At 28.2% G+C, this 23,382-nt stretch overlaps 2 protein-coding genes across 2 annotated transcripts in view; one reads left to right on the forward strand and one right to left on the reverse strand.

Annotated features, from left to right (window-relative positions):
• Positions 1 to 23,382, forward strand: part of Nlg-5 (neuroligin 5) — a 122,539-nt gene that overhangs the window by 10,447 nt on the left and 88,710 nt on the right. The window lies entirely within an intron of this gene.
• Positions 10,285 to 11,704, reverse strand: LOC141531033 (uncharacterized). Its single transcript, XM_074248502.1, has 2 exons — positions 11,585 to 11,704; positions 10,285 to 11,350 (listed from the first exon to the last, which is right to left on the reverse strand). The coding sequence occupies exons 1-2, from the start codon at positions 11,610 to 11,612 to the stop codon at positions 10,758 to 10,760; spliced, it is 621 nt and encodes a 206-aa protein (XP_074104603.1). The 5' UTR covers positions 11,613 to 11,704; the 3' UTR covers positions 10,285 to 10,757.

A 23,382-nucleotide genomic window follows, 5' to 3' on the forward strand; every position in this document is an offset into this window, starting at 1 on the left:
ACGAGACACAGCTCGCGCGCCTTCTTCAATTTACACGTTAAACTTTTTGCATTTCCCATGCGATTCTTCTATTCTCCATTCTCTATTCTGTTCTAATTTTTTTTATTTTATTCTTTAAACATTTTTTCATTTCTTTTATTTATTTTTTTCTAAACTTTTCTGGAATTAAATGTCCGTCGTTCGCTCGCACATTTTCCCATAAACATAAATTGTCTTATTGCATATTTATTGTTAAACTTATTTTAAAAGAATAACTGTTGTTGTAATTATTATTGTAATTATTTATTACTTAATTTACAGAATAAATAGAAAATGATAAATGTGGAGCTGTACTATTTATGTAAATAATGATTTTCCGAATGGCTGTAAATGCACTATAACATCTCGTAGTTTACACTTAATTTGATAACCAGACAGACAAGTTTGACCCAACAGGATGACTAAGTGGGCAAGAGATAGTAAGATATAGTGATAGCTGAGTACAGAGAATACACCAAACTCTCTTCATGTATACGGAGATACATTGCTAGAACTTGGTGCCTAGACCGGGACTTAACCACTTGCACGTCTTGGTCCATCAACTTTACTCAGTTAAGTAATTACTCAAGTCAACTAGTAGGATCTCCTACATTACTATCTACGTACAGATATACTATGTTCGCTTTCCAGCTAATTAGTATTCACACTTAGAGGACAAAAAATTACACTGCAATTTATACAAGCATTCGACAGCGTCGTTTTGTACTTTAAAGCTTTTATCATACTTCCGACCCGAACTCGTTATGTATGTGAAAGCAAATATTCTACACAATAATCTCCATCATGCATAGATTTCAATTATTTTGATAGTTAGTGAGTTAATTAGTTGCTTAATTACTTCTCTTTGTGTCAGAAAACTTTCAAACCAACTTCAATTTCCATAATCTGGTTTCCATTATTGCTATTATTATTATTGATTGTTTGATGGTAACTGAGTCAAAGCTCCTTGTCGCCATCTAAAGAATTATTATTATTATTCTCAGTAAGAAAAGGCTTCGTGCCGTTTTTCTATCGTAGCCAGCTGTGCCTTGGCCAGGTTTTCTGTGATTTTAGTTACAGTAATTATAAGTCCAGATATGACTTGATTTATCACATATGTTTATATGTAAATATCCGATCAATGTTAGTCTTGAATATCTACGTTAGAGAGCTCATGGTCGCTAAATCATCTCCTTACAAGAGAGTTAGAACTGAGATGTTGTTATAAAATAAAAATCACTTCTTTTACTCTTTTAAGGAGCTTATTATACATATTTAAAGAAAAAAGTTAAAAAATTTTCATAAATTACTTTGTTACTCTCATGCCCGACTTGCTCAAGCCATATGTAGTTATGTCAATAAATTTTTTCGCCTATTTATTCTTATAGTTTTAGAGAAAATTTCTTCGTAGACTGAAAATTTACGGATTTAATAGTTCCATTATAGTATTAGATACATAAGCATTAAACCAACTAATAGAAAATCAACGAAAATGCATCGAAAGATTAATACAAAATTAAAAGCTATACATTGTTAGTTTCAGAGTTTCGCATACAAAGTATAAGCACATAACGTATAAAGCGAATTTCGTGTTTCTCACTAATTCTGAAATCAATTAATTTAGTGCTCATTTAAAGATAAATTTAATATTTTTCTCTAACGTTAAAATTTTTATCAATATTAATACTAAAAAAAAAAAAAAATTGTAAATATATTAACAACTTACAAATCTGAAGTCGATTAATCAAAATTGTTTTGTGAAAAATTAAACTACAAGAGGTAGATCAAAAATATTGTCGAAAAAGTATTTATTGTGGCAGAAATATTTAATTACTGAATGACCACGGTTAATATTCCAGTTATAAATACTGTTACATTTTTATAGACTTATTTCAACTCTTACTCACTAACCCTTGCCAAAAGTCAATGCTAAAAGATCCTACAATCTCATATAAATATACAGTTTCTTTGTTTTACTAGTCCCGTCACTTTTGTTGACTCACGCTAAGGGCTTACCAAACAATGAGTAAATTTACTAAGGACGTGTACAACTTTCGAAAAGAAAGAACAAGTCTACCTTAACTTTTTTAAAGTTGTTTTTTTTTATATTTTATTGCTGCATACCTCATGCGCAACGCGTTGAATGTTCTTTACACTTGACAATTTTATACTGATGTTTCAACATTAAACCGTGTTTTTAGTTGATAATATACGTAATATTATTTTTAACAGTGAAATTCAAAAGTTTTACTAGTCTTACAGTTCAATACAGATGAATAATGATGAGTGATAAGGCAAAAACAAATACCAGTAGGTAACGTCAGCCGTTTACTGTTTAATTTGCACGGCCTAACCGGTTTAGTTGCTTCGTTATAAAAGATGATTTCACTACGAAAATAATTCTAATTTTCTAATAAAAAAAACCCACAGGGACGGATATTAATTTATAACCTAATTTCACATGCAAAAAAATTTTTTTGAAATTCAAAATAAGATATTCATACTGCAAAATCTCATTAATTTATTCATTAAAAAGATTTATACCAGCGTCTTTTAGTTCACACATACCATAGCGCTGCAGTCACACACGGAACAAATACTTTTTTGTCATAACGGATTAAAAGACAATGAAACTGTATGATGAAATTGATCTATGAAAAAAACGAAAAACATAAAAATATCGCTATTGAAGCACCGTTATTCAATTATTTCGTGTGCTTCATTTACTGAAGCCTTGTAAATATGATTTCCATCAGAATGATATTCTATTTGATTATATCATAGGTTTCTTTTTTTTAATTACATTAATAACAAAAAATCTCAAATAAAAAGTGAATAAAAATATAAATTTTTTGTTTATTGACACTAAAAGTACATTTTTTATCGCCCATTTTGATAAATCCAACGTTCAAAGAGAGGTAATCTAAAAAATTTATTTTTGTAAGGTAATCGGAAAATTTATAGTAAGTTAAATTTAAGGGTATGATATAACCTTTACGAATATGGTCGGAAAAATGTTTGACCGGAGAGGATGAACGTGGAAGTATAAATAAAACTCGACTACATCCGTCCTTTCAATAGTATACACAAAAACCACAACCCGGTCTGGGTATATGTAATGGCATTTGACGCCATTTTGCTTGTACTATATCGGGTGAGTTTTCTACAGTACGCGGGATCGCGATCGTCGAGATAAAGCGAGCTAGGATGTACTCATGATATACCACCCCATTCATCATGCCTCTCACAAACTTATCGTCCTCAAACTCAGTGGAGGTAAGAAAAGGCAACGCCACTGCTTTCACCAAGAGAACCAGCCTGTGTCGTGTTATAACCACCAAATAGCTTCATTTTTCTAAAATGCTCACTATTTTTCTTCCGACTATAATTTATATTTTTATATCGATATTAATGATAAGCATCATAGAAAACAAATTGTTTTATACACAGAGCTTATAGCTTTAGGATCATGCAGCGATTTTTTTTCGGTTGAGACAACCGATTAATTTTAGATTGACAACCAATCGTCAATTGGTAGACGCTACCGATAATTTTTTTCCATGTTCAATCTTGAATATTATCAAGAAATTGTTTTTACAACAATCAAGAAAAAATTTCTCTAATATTGTCAAATATGGCCAATTTTCATAATTTAAAAAATTTATAAAATTTATAGCTAAAAACTAAAAGTTAGTTGATAGAACTAAAAATTAATCTTAGATAAGTTCCTGAGGAAAGCGAAAAAAAAATGATTTTAATTTTACAAGTCAGGACTTTAAAATTAATTCTTTTGTAAGGAGATGATTTAGTGCTTATGCGCTGTCTGTTGAGGATTTTCTCTGGTCAAACATTTTTCAACACTTTAGTCAACACTTTCTCTGGTCAAAAAATTATATATCGGCATATATGACTGTGTCTGACTTGAGATAGTCAATTTTAATATCATGCTATTGATGGATATACTAAAAATTATTTCACGAAAATGTATATTACTGCAAAATAGACTCGATCAGAAATTACACCCATACGAGATGAAACTACAATCATCTTTCGATAATGTAAACGTATAGGTGTGACTTAATAAATTCGAATTTGTGCAGTTATGTTTGCTATTCATGTTTCAACGAGTATTGCAGAATATTTCTCGGTGTATTACACTGTGGGATTAGTTTTCATTTGAATATCATATTTGTATTGACAATAAGCATTCACCAAATTTTTTTTACGTCAAAAAATTTCGTAAATTATTATAGCGTAAAAAAATACATGCGACTTTTTTTTTTTTTTTTTTTTGTAAACTAGCATAAAAACAATTAATCTTTTTTTTTATTATTCCGTTTTATATATAATATTATTGGAACTTTACTTTATTATTATCATTATTATTTTACTGCGAAAAAAATAAAATTTTAATTTAAATTAACGGTAGCGCAGTTTGTTTTTAATTTATCTATTTTATTTATTTTTTTTGTTTACTTCTACTTTTACAGAGTACAGGCTGATTGAATCTGCTGCCAATTTATTTTCTCGAGTATAAAAAAATAATAAAATAGTATTAAATTACATTATATATTAAGTAAAATGTCAGATACACATGATTTATATTAATTAAAGGAGCTTGACCATCGAGTTTGTTACTAAAAATAACACTCTTAGTTAAAATGCATTGTAAAAAATTTCGGTGTAAAACACCCCACCGAGTCCAAAAAATTTTTTACAGTGTGTGTAGTTATTATCCGTATAATGAGATGATAATAACTTTGATATTATATTATTGGCATTAAAGTCAATATTTAACGAGCAATTTTTATGGAATGAATGAAATATTGATTAAAACGATATCAATGTCTGAATAAGTTTCAAGCTTACATAATGATATATGAAATAGAAGAACCTTTAATACATAATAACGCTAATAATAGATGACCATAATGGAAATTATTTTTTGTTGTTATAAAAAATTTTTTTCAATACGTTATGGGTAAAGGAAAATATCCGGCACGGCTAAATTTGTGACAAACCTTTAAGGTTAAATTAACATCTACTACGGGATTTCGTACGTTTATCCGGACTCGCTTCGCTCGGCCGTATAACGACGTACTCGATCCCGTAATGGATGGATCATAACCTTAAGCCCGTATTGCAAATTCAAGCCAATACCAAAATCCCTCACTTTACACATATGTATCGACAATAAATATTGCATGACTCTTGGAGTGAACCATTCTACGATCGAAAAATTTTTTTCATTGACTTTCTGCAACTATTTTCATTGTACTCTTGTAATTTTATCAAACCAACATAATTCATATACAATTTTAGAGTTTATTCAATAGAGAGTGATTTTATAACTTTCAAAAATCGATTCAATTATAAAATTTAATTTATTTCGGATAGTAATTCTCCCTTAGTTTAAAAAAAAAACATCAAATATTTCTTCAATGAAGCAAGTTGCATAATACTATTAATGTATCCTTATATAAAATTGAGATGAAATGTATGTGGCATCAAACTATTCGTAACGTGATTGGTCGAATATATCATGAGCATGAAAATATATGCAAACGCTATAGTAAGGCGCGCGCTTGCGCGCGCAAATTTGAATTCTAGTAATTATTAAAAGACCTTTTTTTATTAACGATTGTCGAAAAAACTGAGTAAAAGACGTCACTTGCATAGCATATTGTTTTTTCTATAACAGAGGCAAATATAGTTGATAAATCTCTGGAATAAAGAGAATAAATAAAAAAGCAAGATAGAAACGTGTATTTACAAATTTTATTCTTAAATTTCGTATTTTGTTCCGGTCTATTCTGTACAACAAAAACATATGTTCGATCAATATAATATTTTTTGCACATATTTTTTTCCTGTAAAAAAAAACGAGTATGTTTGTTACTTTGTTTTTAAATCGATAATAAAAATTTTTTGCATTCGTTTTGTGCTTTAAATGGAAATAAATTTAATAGTAAAAAGAAAAGATAATATCACAAGAGTTAAACTTGTAAAAACAAATTTTTAAATGGAATATAAAATAATTTACTTAAATAAAATGATCGGTCAGTTTGTTTTCTGTTTATGTCGATAAAAAATTAATTTATATTTAAATTGGAAGAACGGATTTATATGTTTGGACTAGAAGATATGCTAAATTTTGTCTTTAATCCTCTGAAAGACAATTATAAATTATTAATAAAAAAGATAAGTTATTATTAATTTCATTTTTATATTAAAATAAGGAAGAATTAAAATAGTTCAATAAGCCAATCTGCAGTCCGTATAATTCAATAAAGTTTTTACAAATGTAAATGAAACGGTAAGATTGAAAAACTTTCCGAATTCAAATATAAACATTTATTGTTTACTTTAATTAATTGAAAAAGTTGCTAAGATTATTATTATTCAAATAACATTTATTCAATTATTCGAAAATAGTTAATGGAACTTATTAAGACGTTTGAATGTATACTTTTTATTCTTATAATATACAGTTTGAAAAAAATAATTTTTTTCTTTTTTTGAGAAAATCCATTTGATATTTACTTTAATAATCGACTTTAATAAATCATTATTCGCCTAAAATTGTGTTTTCTTGTTTCGATTTTCTCAACAAACGTTCTCTTCATGCTCCAATACAAGTGACGTGAAAAGAATTATTAATAATATATAATTTAGTAATTTAAAAATCTCTGATAAAAATAATCAAGCGAACTCTTGATTAAAATTCTAATCAAATAATAATTATCAGTACTCGTATATCAAAACTATTTCAATGGTGCATTAACTGTTTATCGAAGTGATGTTTGATCTAATAAACTATTCACCACTGATAATGTTTGGTAAATTTAAGGATTTAGTATGAACACATTTAAAATATTTAGTATGGAAGTATAGATTAGCGATACAGGAAGATAAAGTAGCGATAAATAAAAAAATGAAATTTTATGTCTGTCTTATCTTAAGTTTATTAAGAAATAACTTCCGATGACTTTTATCTTTTATATTTCAAATTTTCTTTTTTTTTTTTCATCCGACAAAACAAGACATCGAGAAGGAAAGTTGCATTTTTACAATACCTTTCAAGAAAAGTGACAAGTTATTCGCTACAAGCTGCTACTATACGTCTGATTCTGCTTGATCAATATTGCCATAATTATTTTACTAATTAAAAATAAATGAACTTGATAAATTTATGCAATTTTTATTTTAATCTCTAAGTTTTGATTAATGTTGAATTCATGAAAAAATACGTTACTTTTAATAATTTATTTATATGAAAATATCGATAAAAATTATGCGCAAACATTTTTCAAACCCGATGCATAAAATATTCGTGAAAAACTGTCTCATTATATCATTGCGAACCAGAAATAAAAATATAATGAAAAGCAGAACAAGATAAAACAAGCAAGTTTATGTTGCCGGGATGAAATATATCACGTCATTAAAGACTCTAGGATAATAGATCATCAAATAAATTAACGTTATAAATAAATTTTAATTACTTGAAACTCATTGTTGTATATACATACACTACCGTTTATTTAAACTCGCTATTAAAGGCAAAGCTATAACAACTTTGTTTTTTTCTTATTAAATAGTACTTTCTTATCTAATAGTTTCCATGCCGTTACATCTGTCTTAGAACACTGGTTGAGTTTATAAGATACTTTTACATCTCTATTTGACTATTAGGCAAAAAAAAAATTTATCTCTCAATTCACCAATAAGTATTTGATAGATATTTATAAGCTCAAGTTTTTAAAAAATTTGAGATTAATAATGACCGCTTATATACTACAAAACTTATCTCAATCGGTCAATTCATTCATTAAACAATAACCACTTAAAAAAATTTTCTGATATGGCTCCATATGGTCTGCTTGGAATGTGTATGAAAATGGAAAAATAATTTACTTCCTAATTGGTTAATGTTATAACTTAAAACTTATATAATTTTAGTTTAATATGAGTCGTGAGTCTAACACAGCGAGTAGATTTCACAGGCTGCACGACAATGTACTATGTACTTGAAGAGATTTGCACACCTGCTGTGAATATTTTCTATCGTAAACTCGTATTAAATATTTGTCAGTTCTCTTTCTCAGTATGTATTCCAACATATTCTTCATTACAAGTTTAAACTCTGACAGTATATATCTTGGGAAGTTTCCGGAAATCTCAGTATGTGGCAAACACAATAAACTTATGAATATCTTGATATTATCCTCGTGGTATACAAATCAACATACAATTCTCAACTTCAATGTTACTGCAAATATATATATATATACTTGTATGCACACTAATTTACACCATATTAAGGTTTATATGTAAGAGGTGTTTCGTCGTTTCTTATACTTGAAATTAATATTAGCAATTTCTGAGGAATTTTATGCAATTATTGTGAAGAACATTATTATATTTAACGACCTAATCATAAACGAAAAGATGTAATTTTTAACTGTTTATATATATATATATATATATATATATATATATATATATATATATATATATATATATATATATATATATATATATATATATATATATATATTAGGTGGGTCAAAAAAATCAACTATTTTTTTTTTTTTACAATTAATACGGAAAAATGGGTTACTAGGCACCTTAAAAAAATTCTCACCAAATATGAACTCTTAATTTTAATAGGAAGATCCTCCGCGTCGCAGTTTTTCATTTTTTTCTCAGTCCAATAGAAAAAAATTCATTCCTCATCATTAATTGGTCGTACAGAATCAATTTTTTTAAGAATTTTGTAGGAAATTTAATGCTCTACAAAAAAGGTATCTTATGTTTTTTCCGTAAACCTCACCATTTCAGTAATATTGAAGATTTAAGATTGATTATTTTAAGTCAAATGTCACTTTTGTTTATTAATTTTATAACTCGACAAGAAATGGCTATTATTGAATGGGCAATAGAAATTTTTGTAGCAAATTAACTGCTCTATAAAAATGGTATCTTATGTTTTGGCGATTAAATTAATCGTTCAAAAGATATTCATCATCAAACTTTCATGTATATCGATTTTAAGAGTTTTTGATTAAATAATCGAAAAATTTCAATTTAATCTATCAGTTTTGTGAAAATTTACACGAAAAAAATTTTTTTTCATCAACTGAGAAACTTCAAAATGTTTTTCAAGCTTTTTTTTTATGTGTAAGTATTTTTATCTACATTTAAAAAAATAAATTGTACATTATTTATCGCTTAGTTAATCATTTATCAATAAAAAAGCATAGTTTTCATTATAAATATATTATGATTTCAGTTTTAGAGAAAAAATGTCCAATTAGTTATAAGAAAGTTTTTTATTTCAATTTTCAACTGAGCTATTTATTTTCAAACAATTTTTTGTTGCAAGTAGGGTAGTTTTTTCGATGCTCTTTCACAACTTGCAATAAAAATTGAAATTGCTCTTCGTCTTTCGTTAAGCATTGGTTATATTCACTTACTAATGTGACACCTCGCTCTGCCACATCATTAACAACTTTCAATTGTGCGAAAAATTCTTTATTTTCATTATAACTCTCATCAGTAGACCATAAATCAATATTTTTGTCAAGAAAATCATACGGCAGATCAAAGATCTCAAAAGTCTTAATGACTTCTTAGAAACAAAGTCACTTATATTTTTTGCAGAATTAAATGTAAATTTTTTCTATCAATAATAAATCTTCTTGCTTTAGAATCTGTACCTTCGCGAGTCTTAACAGCTTCGACAATATTCTTCTTTATGTTTAATGGAACGGTATCATCAAAAAGTGATAAAATAGCAAGTTCATCACTTAAGTACCATAAATGTGAAGTCATTTTTTCACATGTAGCCAAGGAAATTAAAGAATTAATTTTACTGTACTCAATTAAATTTTTCATAAACTCTAAGTCGTGATTAGCAGCAGAAGTCGCAGAAGTTGATGAAAACCAAGCTTTTACATACACCATAACTATGAAAATACAAAATTGTCGAAGACCATCCAATTCTTTCTTAGAAAGGTCAAATTCATCTCTAAAAATAAACATTTTTAGGCAATAAATTGCCTTTGCCATCCATCTTGCATGATGAACTGCACCAGGACGCTTGAAGAAAACTTGCTCTCGTGGCATTTCTCCCAGAAAAATTAATGACAATTCCAATATTTCTTTATAGTCATCTCGGGATTGCGATAACTACCAAAAGTAATCAATTATTCGTAAAAATCAGAAATTATCCTCTACACTTAAAATTGTATTTAAATAATACCTGTAAGTATCGCTTAATAAATGAAGATAGATTATTTTTTTCATTCGTAATAATATTAGCAACAATACTATCTTCAACACCAGATTTATACTTCGTTTTATCGAATGTGTCCCAAAATTTTTGAATCTGCCAAATATTGGAACATTTGGTCCGGATGATACTGGCCAATAGACTTCGAATGCACTCCTTAAAATGATCTCATAAATATGATGGCGACATGGTAACCAAATTAATTCTTTTCCTAAGGCCTTTTCAATTTCTTTACATATACCATGATGGATTCCTGTATAGTAAAAATAGATAATTACACTTTAAGTTCTGTATTTAATAAAAATTGTAACGCATATTTAAAATCTATAAATAAATAAAGAATTATAACTAATGGGCACGTGTCGAAAATTTAATTAATGTATGAAAATAATTCAACTAGAACGATGAAAATAAAATTTTCTTTTAAATATTTTATCATTGATTAGTTACCCGTATTAACCGCAGTCGTGTCAAAACACATCGCCTTGATGTAACTAATAATACCCCATTGATTTAACGTTGACAAGATGGTTGCTGTTTGATTTTCTGCCGATCCACTATTCATTTTTGGAACTCCAAGTAACTGCTCAGTACCAAAAGCAGTCAAAATAATCGGTAATCGATCCACAAATTTCGATTCAGAAATGTCATTCAGTATTTTCCCATCCCAATGCACGACATATTTATCATGAGCTTTGAAGTTATCTTTTAGTCCTATAGCAATGTCTTTTCGTAAGAGCATGGGAGTTCGTTGAATTGTTCGATAACTAAGAGTTGTATCTTCTACATTAACACCAACACTTGATAGAACTGGAGCAATAATGAACATCGCATTTCTACTACTAACATTAGCTCTGTCGAGTGCTGAGATAAGCTCTGGAGTTAGAATATTTATTTTTGCTCGTGTTGTCGGTATTTGAGGCACATACTCTAAATCTGAACCGAAATTTGTAGCTTGACTTAATGTAAGGGTTGAAGATGACTCTGATTCCTCACTTCGAACAATCTCATGGCTGGTTGAGGGTTGATTCAAATCTAAAATAAGCGTTGTTATTTAATTAATGGAAGCAAAAATATGGAACTCATTCATTTTGACATCAAATAAGGAACACAAAGAGTTTTTATTTATCATCTACGAACATATTGACATTTATGATATAATTAATTAGAAAAACAATAATATACTTTATTATTCATAATTTATAATCAATTTAATTTATTTTCAATTCTGATTAAAATTTATAATAATTAAATGTTGTAAATACTCACGACTTTCATCTACTTCCATCGTATTCATAGTACTGTTTAATTTATTTGGGTTATTTGAAAGAATTTCTTTCCGGGTATCACTTTTTTGATTTGAATATAGTTCACGAATATCATTATCAAGCAGTTTAATTGATTTATGATCTACAATATCAAATAATGCTTTGATTTCATTCTGAAATATTATGATAGCGAAGAATTTTTTGTATTACATTAGTTGATCCACTAGTCGGAATCTGGTTGTTTTTCCATAGTTCAATAACTTGATCAGTTGCATTTTTAGCACTTTGTTTGATAGAACATTATAACACTTTGAGCTGATAAAAAAACACTCATAACCTCTTTCACTGTTGGCAACTTACGTTCTGAAATTTTTGCATGGGTTTTCCGATCAAATGAATTTCCTTATCCATATTTTCGATAAATATATAAATTTATGTAGTGACCGCAAAATTTGTAAATATTTAATCGTTTTATCACATATACAAGATCATAACTTGTGGAAACACTAGAAATGCTGTAGAAAATGTAAACAAATAAAAACAATATAACTATAAAAAAAAAATGTAGGTGGCGCTAGTTCACAAGGGAAACAGAGTAAATAGAATACAAAACAAAAATTCTCTACAGAAGAAATTTTCCCAAGGACAATATACAGCTGTAGTGGAAAAATTTTTTAAGACGTTTTGAAGACGTTATAAAAAAACAACATGATCGTGATTTCTAATGATGAAAAATAAAAAGTTTGGAATTATTGAATAAAAATTTTGAAAACAAAATTCAAATAATACTTACATTAAAGACAAAAAATGAAATTTTCTCAAAACTGATAGATTAAATTGAAATTTTTCGATTATTTAATCAAAAACTCTTAAAATCGATATACATGAAAGTTTGATGATGAATATCTTTTGAACGATTAATTTAATCGCCAAAACATAAGATACCATTTTTATAGAGCAGTTAATTTGCTACAAAAATTTCTATTGCCCATTCAATAATAGCCATTTCTTGTCGAGTTATAAAATTAATAAACAAAAGTGACATTTGACTTAAAATAATCAATCTTAAATCTTCAATATTACTGAAATGGTGAGGTTTACGGAAAAAACATAAGATACCTTTTTTTTAGAGCATTAAATTTCCTACAAAATTCTTAAAAAAATTTTTTCTGTACGACCAATTAATGATGAGGAATGAATTTTTTTCTATTGGACTGAGAAAAAAATGAAAAACTGCGACGCGGAGGATCTTCCTATTAAAATTAAGAGTTCATATTTGGTGAGAATTTTTTTAAGGTGCCTAGTAACCCATTTTTCCGTATTAATTGTAAAAAAAAAAATAGTTGATTTTTTTGACTCACCCTAATATATATATATTATTATAGTTATTTTACTCTTTCATCTTGCTAATAAGGAGACAAAAGAATGTTACAAAGAATTAAAAAGTCCGTAATTATAAAAATAAATTAAGAAAATTTAATTCAAACTAGGAAAATTTAATTAAAACAATAATTAACTTATCTGTTATTACTCAGTTTATGTTTTGTTAATCTCGATGGTTTTATCCTGTCCATTGCAATAATAAGACAGATGTTTCAGATGAGAGGACACGAGATAATCTCACTCTTTTTTTTCCCAACGACAAATAACGTCCACCTTGAATAAATATTGCAATTTTTTTGTTATGCTTATTAAAATCAACCGTTCTCCTAATTTTTTTTTTTTTTTCACTACATCTATAAGTCGTTCAAATCATTCAAATACATAAAATTTTTCAGTTGATTTGATTTATAAATACTCTTTGTAAATTTATGAATACTCTATTATTGCAGATTTTTTCAAATAATTCCGCTGATTCAATTTTAATCGATTATGGCTCGAATATTTGAAATCCCTTCTAAAATTGACAACAAAAAAAATATTTGACATCTTCTGTCAAAGCACTACGAAAATATTTGGCTATTCATAATCAAAGGCACTATTCAATTCATTTTATTAACATCAACAAATATTCATTTGAACACTTGATATTTTTCGTTTTTTTTTTTTTATATGAAATTTCATGACCCTGGTTGTAGCTAATATAATAGAATTTTTTAATAAACTAAGGAATTTGAAAAATTTATATTAAAAACAAAAAAAAATAAAAAAGTAACAGTACAAATTAAAAATTATAATTCAATTTCAATAATTAGTTCCTTAATAAAACTCTTATCTTATTCATCTGATATAGTTATGTTGAATATTTGAATATACTTTTTCTCCAGGCGTAATGCAGACATAAAGGTTTTCCTCTTTTTACAGCGTTATTAGGTTACTTGTACGGCGTATTGGGATTCAATGAATTTTTATCATCTTACAAGTTATTAGCGAGTAATATGAAGACTAGTTTATTTGTATAGCTGAGAGTAGTAGATTTTATTTGCTTTTCATTAATTCCCAGTTGCCAATTAGTGAATTTTATTCTGCTATCTAGTATTTTTGATCCACTTTATTTATTTATTTTCAACTTTCCTTGGCTCTCCTTATTAATAAAATTTAAAAATACGGGCACATTAAAATTCAAAGAAGAATTATTTTTTCAGGATCAATCATCTCACCCTCGACACCTATTTATAATTTAATTTAATTGAACGCATCAAGTCTATCCAATAACATAGAAAAATACTTCTTCAAAATATGATTTAATTCTACAAATTATTTTTTATTAGATGGAAAATAAGTAACGATTGTTAAGTAAACTTTAATCAACATGATATACTTTAGGTCTTGAGTTAAAATGATATCCAATTGCCTTTAGATCGATGTTAGGGTTGAGAGTATAATCAACAGTGGGAATAGAAGTGGAAATTTCATTCTCCAAATCACTTTAGGGAAGGAGAAGTTAAAGTGTTGAGTCAGACCTGGTAGTTTAGATGGTAGTATATGTCTGGTAAGCAAAAAGTCTTGTTTCTAATTCCTATAGTTCTTTTAAAAACTCAAAATTATTTTCAATTTATTTCACAGTGATTTATAAGTTAAAAAATCAAAAATTATCACAAATTAGTCTCAAAAATTTGTTCTCAATTTTATCACGTGAAATATTTGATAAGCGAACGTAAATTAAAGAGTCAGAACATAAAAAACTTTGAATTTAAGATTTATGATCAAAAAAATTTCTGTTATAGAGTTTTCTACGATTTTTAATAAGACTAGTTTGCTTATAAGGATACTTCTTAAATATTGGTATTAAATTTCACTCAAAACTTTTATTTAGCTTAAACAAGTTTTGTATGCCAAATTTTTTATTTTCATCAGTATGAAATAAAATTTATAAATTATATCTTTCTCAAGTATCCTACAAGTTTTTTTAAACATACAGATAGAAAGCTTAAAGGAATCAGAAAATAAAAAATTTTAAGTTTGAATTTTGAGATCTCGAAAATTTGCTTCAAATTAATTTCAAAATATTTACTTATCATTAAACATTGAAGTAGATAAATGTATTTGAAACTTATAATTAGTCGAGGCGATTCGCCCGCTTCTAGCTTAATCTATAAACCCTTGAAGCTCATATAACGTTACAGAACCAGTCTTGTCTCTTGCATTATCAACAACTTCAGGTGAAACATGAACTCGGGTGCATCGCGGATAAACATAATCTTTAATAATTTGTTACAAGAACTGCGAGAGCAATGTCGTGAAATATACATTTGCGTGAGCCGCCTATTCAACTGATTATGTTATTAATGTTATTATACATAGTCCTCTACTTTATTTATCATATCTTCAATATATACTGAATTTCTACTTATTTCTATTACTTGTAATTTAAATAAAATAATAAATACTAATTGATCTTATATTTTCAAAATTTCAGTGTCATCTCAAAATTTTATAACAAAGCATTTTTAACTTTAAAATTTTTCATTGAATTGTTATCAACGAAATTTCAAAAACGATAAAAAATTTCGGAAAAAAAAACTATAATGATTAATTTTTAATATTTATTATTTTAATTCTACAATTTAAAAATTATAGAACAAAAAATATTATTTCAAACAGCAACTACAGCTATATAAATGTCAAAAGAATTAAAATACCAACCCAGAGTCCGAATTATTATTTAGAACATTAAAAATTAGCAAGAATCTGAGCATATTTTATAATTTATTATTTTCTATTTGTATGAATATGAATAAATAAATAATCTCAAAGATAATAACTATTAAAATATAATATACAATAACAACAACTATCATAATCATAATATACCGAATTTGAAAACGAGGATCATCACAACTCAGTAATAATTCATATCTTATGATTATGACGGTAAATGGCGTCATATGTCATATCTGACTGTGCTTATATTCATATAAAATTATCGTGATATAGAGTGTGATAGTGCACGCGAATGTCAATAAGAGGGAACGACAAAATTATATATAAATATATATTTTGCATCATAAAAGGCGGCATCTCCCTTATTTCAAATGATATATCCGAATAAAACATATAAATAGTTCCTAGTTGTCATGTAATAACTTTTCTGGAGTTGCATAAGTATTCTATAAATTTGTCAGTCCAAAAACTATAATAAATATTATGAAATATTCGTGTCAGCCGTTGCTGTAGCAGCGCCAACAGTAACATAGAATTAAGCAATGCACAGTGATGATAATTATCAAACTGCCGGCAAGTTGTGGTGTGAGGTGGTTGAAACTCTTGAAATTTCAAAGAGGAGCGCAGCGTAAACATGAATATAGCTGCCTGTAGATGTATATATATTGCATTTAGAGATAGATAGATAGATAGATATATACATAAATGTTGTGTTTGTTGGAGTAAAATGTATGAAGCGTTGTGTGCTGAGAGATGATGGCAAGCATGGTGTGAGAATGACCGAGTGAGTTTATGCATAAAGAAAGATATATATAGAGATAAAGTAAAAAAGTGAGATAGAGTTGGGGAATAGTATAACGTCGTCTGGTGGTGATCTGCATTTGCTTTGACTTTTAAATTCTACACTCTATGTCTACGTCCTACGTCCGGCAACGTGGCGTGAGTTTGCTGCAACCTGAGGCCATTTCACATTGTGTACAGCCCTCCGTTCCTTCTTACAGTTCTCTTTGTGAGAATATTTTCTCACTGAAATGACAGCCAAAAGCTCAAAAATATAATATACTATATCATTACTTTTCACAGTTGTACATTTTCGTTGTTATTTTACTATATGAAAGTGCTTGTTTAATTAATGCGTTTTTTTTTTTTTTTTTTTTTATTTAGAGATGTTAAGTAAACTTAGCTGACCTGTAAAAACTTTGACGAATACAACTGGTAGAATTCAGTTCAGAAATTTCAACTTCATTTTACCACCAGAATTGGAGTGAGGTTTTAAATGTATAGTCAATTAATATACTATACATCAATGAACTTCAACTGAACATCTTCAGTATATGTATTCAGTAGATATGTATATACATTTTAATTAGAAGGTTAAGCTGTAGGTTTGAATTTCTCGACTCGAGTGGTCTATATTCGAAAGGGCTTATATTATCCTGATGAAATTGCCCAGGAAATCAAACACCACTTTGAGCTGAATGTTACAACGATAAAATAGTTTTTTTTTTCTCAATTGTCTATCTCAATTAACAAAAATGTCGATTCACATGTAAAATCATAAAATTGAAAAAGGCAAGAGAATAGCAATTTACATGAAATATAAAATCTAGAGAAATTTTCGTAAAGTTCAATTCTAAAAATCCCGTCAAAATGCTTTTTTTCAATTAATATTGCTTCTACTGTTTGAAATAGACCATTGCGAACACGCAATCAAAAATAATTGGTGATGCATCAGTCGCAATTCGTCAGTCGAGAAAAAAATATTAGAAACCTCGAAATTTTATACTCAGAATTTCCACGTAAAAATCTATATTTATCGCAAGTTGAAAGAGACCTACACAAATAACATAAATTAAAACAATGAACGTTTGTGAATTCTAATATAGATATGATAAAAAAATAATTTATAACGCCGTCTATTCAGATGTATACGATAGTGTGTCATCACAATTGACGTCGCATGAATTCAATTAATCTTAATTTCCTTGCATAACTTTCTACTTACCTGTGGAATGAATCCTATTGACTTTTGGTATCAAATTCCTTACCGTTTGAAAGATATTAATAAAAGTTGATGAATTCTCTGTTTTATTTATTTTTTTTTTTTTATGAGATTTATCGTCCATGTGTTTCCGCTTTTTTTGACGTATAGATTTAGGTGCATCCTGCTCTCTCTGTCTCTTACATACACCATCTATACGTATAATTTATTCCTCTAGATACTGTGACAGTACAAAAAAAGAGTTGATAATAAAAAGATCGCAAAAATTCGACATAGACCGTGGACAGCGCATGGACAAACTTTTTTTTTATTTTATGATTGTTTAGTTTTTATTGCTTTCTTTACTGATTTTGTCGATGATTGTGTTGCGGGGCTCAACGATCAGTTTACCGGTTTTCTTTTATGTTATTTAAATTTATAAATGGTTTTCATAAGACGATAAATAATTAATATTTTATCAGAAACTCCTCGACAAATTGTTAATTTGAGAAGAAAATGAAGCAAGTTTTTCTGAAATTAAAATAGAGTTTTATTTATAATAAAATATATATCCCTTCATGAAGTTGTCCAACAATGTTATATCAAAGAACTTGTCAAAAGAAGTTATGAAAATTTTTAAGTCAAAGTAATAAGTTTCGTAAAAGTATTTCAATAAATTTATTATCTTAAATTTACTAACAAGTTAGCTGCTCTGTTTTAACACACGGTTAAAGTCAATATTATTTTTTTCATAAAAATAAAACTCATAAGACTTACATCAGTTCATTTTTACATAAATGATACATAGATAAGACGATTTTCCGCTCTAAGTTGCAATCAAGAAACCCGATTGTGTCTTGCGCAAAATATATATCTATCAAAAGAATGCATAAGGACTATTGTGTCTTATCAGATCACTTGAAATAAACACTCCCACGATAAAAATAATTTTTTTATACAAATATTATTAAATTAACTTTTTTTATGAACTCATCATATTTTTTTGATAATTTTTCGCTTTTTCTGTTCATAAAACATCGATTTTTACAAATAAGTTATTTATCAACGTCTGATTTTGTTAGATTCTTTTTCTGAAAACATTGAAATGTAATTTTGTAATAATGACTACTTTTGATGAATATTGCAAAAACATATACATGACCAGATATATGTTAGCTGTTATAACTATATATCAGTGATAACCTTTGTGTGTGTCCGGTACTGGTTCCACTAACTAGTAGCAATATAGACGAGACAACACATTGAAGAACCATGAAACTGGCATGATCTATGACCGGATCCGAAACAATCAAGTCACGTCATTTATCTCTACCAGTGGTGCGTATATATGGAAGGACCACTGGTCAGTCATCGAATCGTTTCCGAAAATGGCCGAAGGGTAAATGCGAAATAGATGTGAAATCAATGCGAGCCACAGGTGCCAAACAAATCTTATTATCTGATGGACAAGAGAACATTGAGATTGACGCCCCAAAAAATACTAAAAATACTCGCTTTGATAAGCATTTTTTAGAGTTTTACGTATATTAGGACACTATTTGTCCATTTATTCGTAATTTCTCATTTAGTATTCTATTTATATCATTTAATTCACGTAATAATATTTACTAAAAATAAATAAATAAACTAACTTCTGTTATTTATAATAAGATTTATTGCATCAGCAACATCGATTTATTAATTATTAAACTTTGTTTAAACACATAAGTGCTCATTTAATTTTCTGAGGATTAATTTATTTAAAAAATTAAATTTAATAATATAAACAGAATAAAACAACTTACTTACAAAGAGTTTTATAAAAAAAATTTTTTATTACTTCAGTAGATAATTTTACAACTTTATTTAACTGTTAAAATAATTTTTGTAAATTTTTTATTATTTAATGTTCCAAAATTTAATAATGTCTAGATTATAGTAGAGCTCACAATTTTTTTTTTTTTTTTTTTTTTCAACACCAACTTTTGTAGTCATAATATTAATATTGTTGTTATAGCCACGGTAGTAGTAATAATAGTAATATAGCAATACAGTAATAGTTACATAATAGTAAGAAGCGGAAGATAAGTAGTAGCAGTAGTAATACCTAGACGTAGAAATCTAATGAGACAAGACCTTTGTTAACTTTAAGATGACTCAAACCCTTGCAGGTCGAGATCTCTAAACCTAGTTCCGTTTGAAGTGCTATCTAACACTGCAAACACCTCGGTGTCAACATATACATGGATATATGTATGTATAAATTTATGTGTAGTTATGAATGTATGTGTGTGTAATATATATATATATATATATATAAGAAATCGTTGGCAGTTACAAAAGCAAAGTACATAGCGAACTTATACAGCAGCAAGAGCGATAGAGAAAGAAGTAGAAGTGTCGTACGCTAGCGCGCACACGCTTGGACGACATCGGATCGATTCTGGGGTCGCGTGAGGGTGCTGTGAGAAAATGAGAGAGTCAGATCCACCGGGGAAGTACCGTGAAAGGGTGAGAAAGCGCAAGCCAAATTTTCACCAACAAAAAGGTTAAGTGGGGGAACTGGAAACTCGCGCAAAGAGGGGACAGAATTCTGGGAGTGGGAGAGACTTCGTGGAGTGCGATTGGATTACAGACCGTGAGAGGGGTGCAGGTTACTGGTGGGGAGCACTCTTAAGTCAAAAGAGGGGTAAATATGAACAGGGTGGATGCACAGTTGCTGGTTCTCGCTGCAAAAACAAAGTACCAGCATTCCAGTATCTCAGTGTAGTACGTAACGAGCATATGGCCATACCGATTGTCACGTGGTCGCTCTTACTTTTGACGTTTAAATACCCGTTTCCATCTCTCAACTGCAAATCGTGTTCGTCACGTGCGCAATGTGTCATGTACTAAGATAACTGACTTTATAGAAGGATTGTTATCAACACTCGGGTTTATTTTCGTTATTTTTATAGACTTAGCTCTTTATTTTGTTGGTAGTAAGTGCTTTTCAGATAATATTGGTTGTGTTCTGCAAATATATTTAATTAGGTGGATTAATTAATATTTATGGAATTGTTTTGATCTTGTAGAAAAATTCAATATTACTTGAAATAAAATAAATTTGTGTAATGGTGTACTTAAACTGTTAAGTGAAATGTTGAATTTTTTTTCATTCTATGCTACAACAATAAGGCAAAAGTGTTATTACTCAAGTGGAGTGTACTTGTAATAGCAATCGGATAAGGTGAGTTTTCATCTTGGTATTTTAGTTTTATGAAATTTAGGTAGTTTTTTATTATTATTTTTTTTTCTTTTTATGTTTATTATGGTGAAAGAAAACATTCATTGGACAATTGCCCATTTTTCAATCGAAATCGTTGAGTCTTGAAAGTGAAGAAGTAAAAACGTATTGGTAGTCGAAAGAGCCTGGAATCTCAATGGTTCGTGGGTTTATTTTTTGATAAAAAAAAATCTGACCCACCGACTTCTTGATCTGTGATTCTCCAATACATACTATTTCTGTAACTTAGGTATTCCAGAGCTGATTCAAACTTTAACATATCCTATTCATTTTTCTAACTTTAATCAAACATTCATATCTCAGTTCTGGCTCAACCTCAAACCAACGTTATGTTTTTATCAGTATTCATGCTTTATCGCCTCCAATTTTTAGTGGAAGCCCCATTTCAATGAATCAAATTATTCAAAATTTACGTACTTCATTAAAATAAGTGTTTTTTCTATTTATTAAATTTTTACACTGAAAACTTGCTTCAGATTAATTAATAGATTTTCTTCTCAATCGACCGATATTGTAATTATTCATCCAAATAATTGGCTGTGCTAACAGTCCTGATTATTTTATGTAATTATATATGAATACTAGCTTTTACCCGCGGCTTCGCTCGCGTTGAAGCCCTTAGATGAATATCAAAGATCATAACATTACAATAGAACTGAATCAATGTGATTATAATTTTTTGACAAAAAATTTTTTTGTCTTTCGTAGAAATTAATTTTTTTTTTCTTAATCAAAAGTATTCTATGTTACTTCTAATACCTCCAAGAATATTTGTACAAAGCTTCATGATGATCAGTTAAGTAGATCAAACATGCATTCACATTTATAACATTAGTAAGGATACCTAATGCAATTTACAGAAAACTATCCGATATTTAAAACCATTTAATCAATGACACGTTTAATTTCTAAATTACAAGTTTATAAGTCAGTTTAACCATTCTTAGCGGCGGCTACGTTTATGAGAGTCCTATTTCAGCTCACTGTTGTTTAACTTTTGCGATCGCAGGGATCCTTAAATTCCTCCATTGGTGTGCTATTAGAATTAACGATTATAATCTAATATAAACTGCACGATATATTTGACTAGTTTAGCATAATTACAATGTAAACATTGACCCTAACGATCTATTTTTGTTGCCTTAATTTTTTATTTCGCTCAAAAATACCGTTCTAACATAATGTAATTAGTATTTACGACCAATAATTCTTATCAAAAATACTTTATAAAGTTAAATAAGCAGCCATATTCGCTCAAACTTGGCTAGGTGAATTAAAATATTCAGATTGGAACAACTTTCAGTGAAAAACTCAATGATATAGTCATACATGATTACATCTGGCGAAACCGAGAAACTTACAATACGATTTTCACAATGCGTATTCAACGATATCTCATACATTGTTGCATTAGAGTCAATATATATAAATTATTTTTGTTTGCTTTGATATATTCAAATGCAATTTTACCTAAACGTTCTTACATATTTTTTTAAATATAATTATAATATACAAATACTGTATTATATAAATTATAGATTAAAAAAACTTTGCTTCATTATTTTTGATCATACCATCGATAGTTTGGGCACTTTTAAAATAAATTTAAAGAACAATAATAGCATGATAGGATCGATTACAAGTAATTTAATGAAAAATGTTACGGAGCAATTTTATAGAACCAAAAACTCTTCCAAACTGTTCCAAAAACTTACCTAAATATGTTTTTATTCTTTTGATTATTTAGGTGATAGATTGACTGTCAACAAAAAAATATCAAACCGTGAAATAACCTAGAGTATAAGGTTTCTGATAGTATAAAATTTCAGTAAAGAAACTCATTTTATAATATAGATACACAATGTTTCTTATTCTCTTAATTGTATGGATTAATATTTAACATGTACCAAGTAAAATAAATAAATTTCATCTAGCGCGAAGATCGGATCTATTTAATACTACTCCAAAAACTTATAATAATAAATTGACTATGATTGCAAATCATATGAAATCTTGGAGAGGCACAGATTCAGGTCAAGAGCTTTTCGATGATACTCAATTTAACTTTAAAAACTTATTTTCTCATAAAAATACATCGGAGACAAAAATTTTCGTATTCTCTTAACTCATGTAGCTTATAAATAATTAAATTCAAACCTTTTTGGGGTTAATTCTTAAAATATTCACTGTCGTACAAATAATGACACTATTTAAAAATACGCTCAATATATTCAACGGGCCGTCAACATGAACTTGGAAAATAATTCATTGAAACTTTAATAATTTATTCATTCATGAAATTTTAGGTTAAATCCAATAAACGCGTTCACATGGACCTAGTTTTATACGTTCGACACAGAAATTTTGATAGTTAATATCCAGTTATACTACAATGATGTGTCAGGCTAGAGTTGACCAATTAAAAAAC

Source organism: Cotesia typhae, unplaced genomic scaffold, assembly GCF_013202065.1.
Source record: "Cotesia typhae breed Kobodo isofemale line unplaced genomic scaffold, CoteBio_Ctyphae contig_5, whole genome shotgun sequence".
NCBI classification, from domain to species: Eukaryota; Metazoa; Arthropoda; class Insecta; order Hymenoptera; family Braconidae; genus Cotesia; species Cotesia typhae.

Bases quoted from the DNA above. Each gene is read 5' to 3' on its own strand.
- LOC141531033 (XM_074248502.1), bottom strand. From the start codon at position 11,612: ATGAATACGATGGAAGTAGATGAAAGTC. The intron at 11,351-11,584 runs GTGAGTATTTAC...CGCTTATTTTAG, and splicing joins GATGGAAGTAGATGAAAGTC to ATTTGAATCAACCCTCAACC.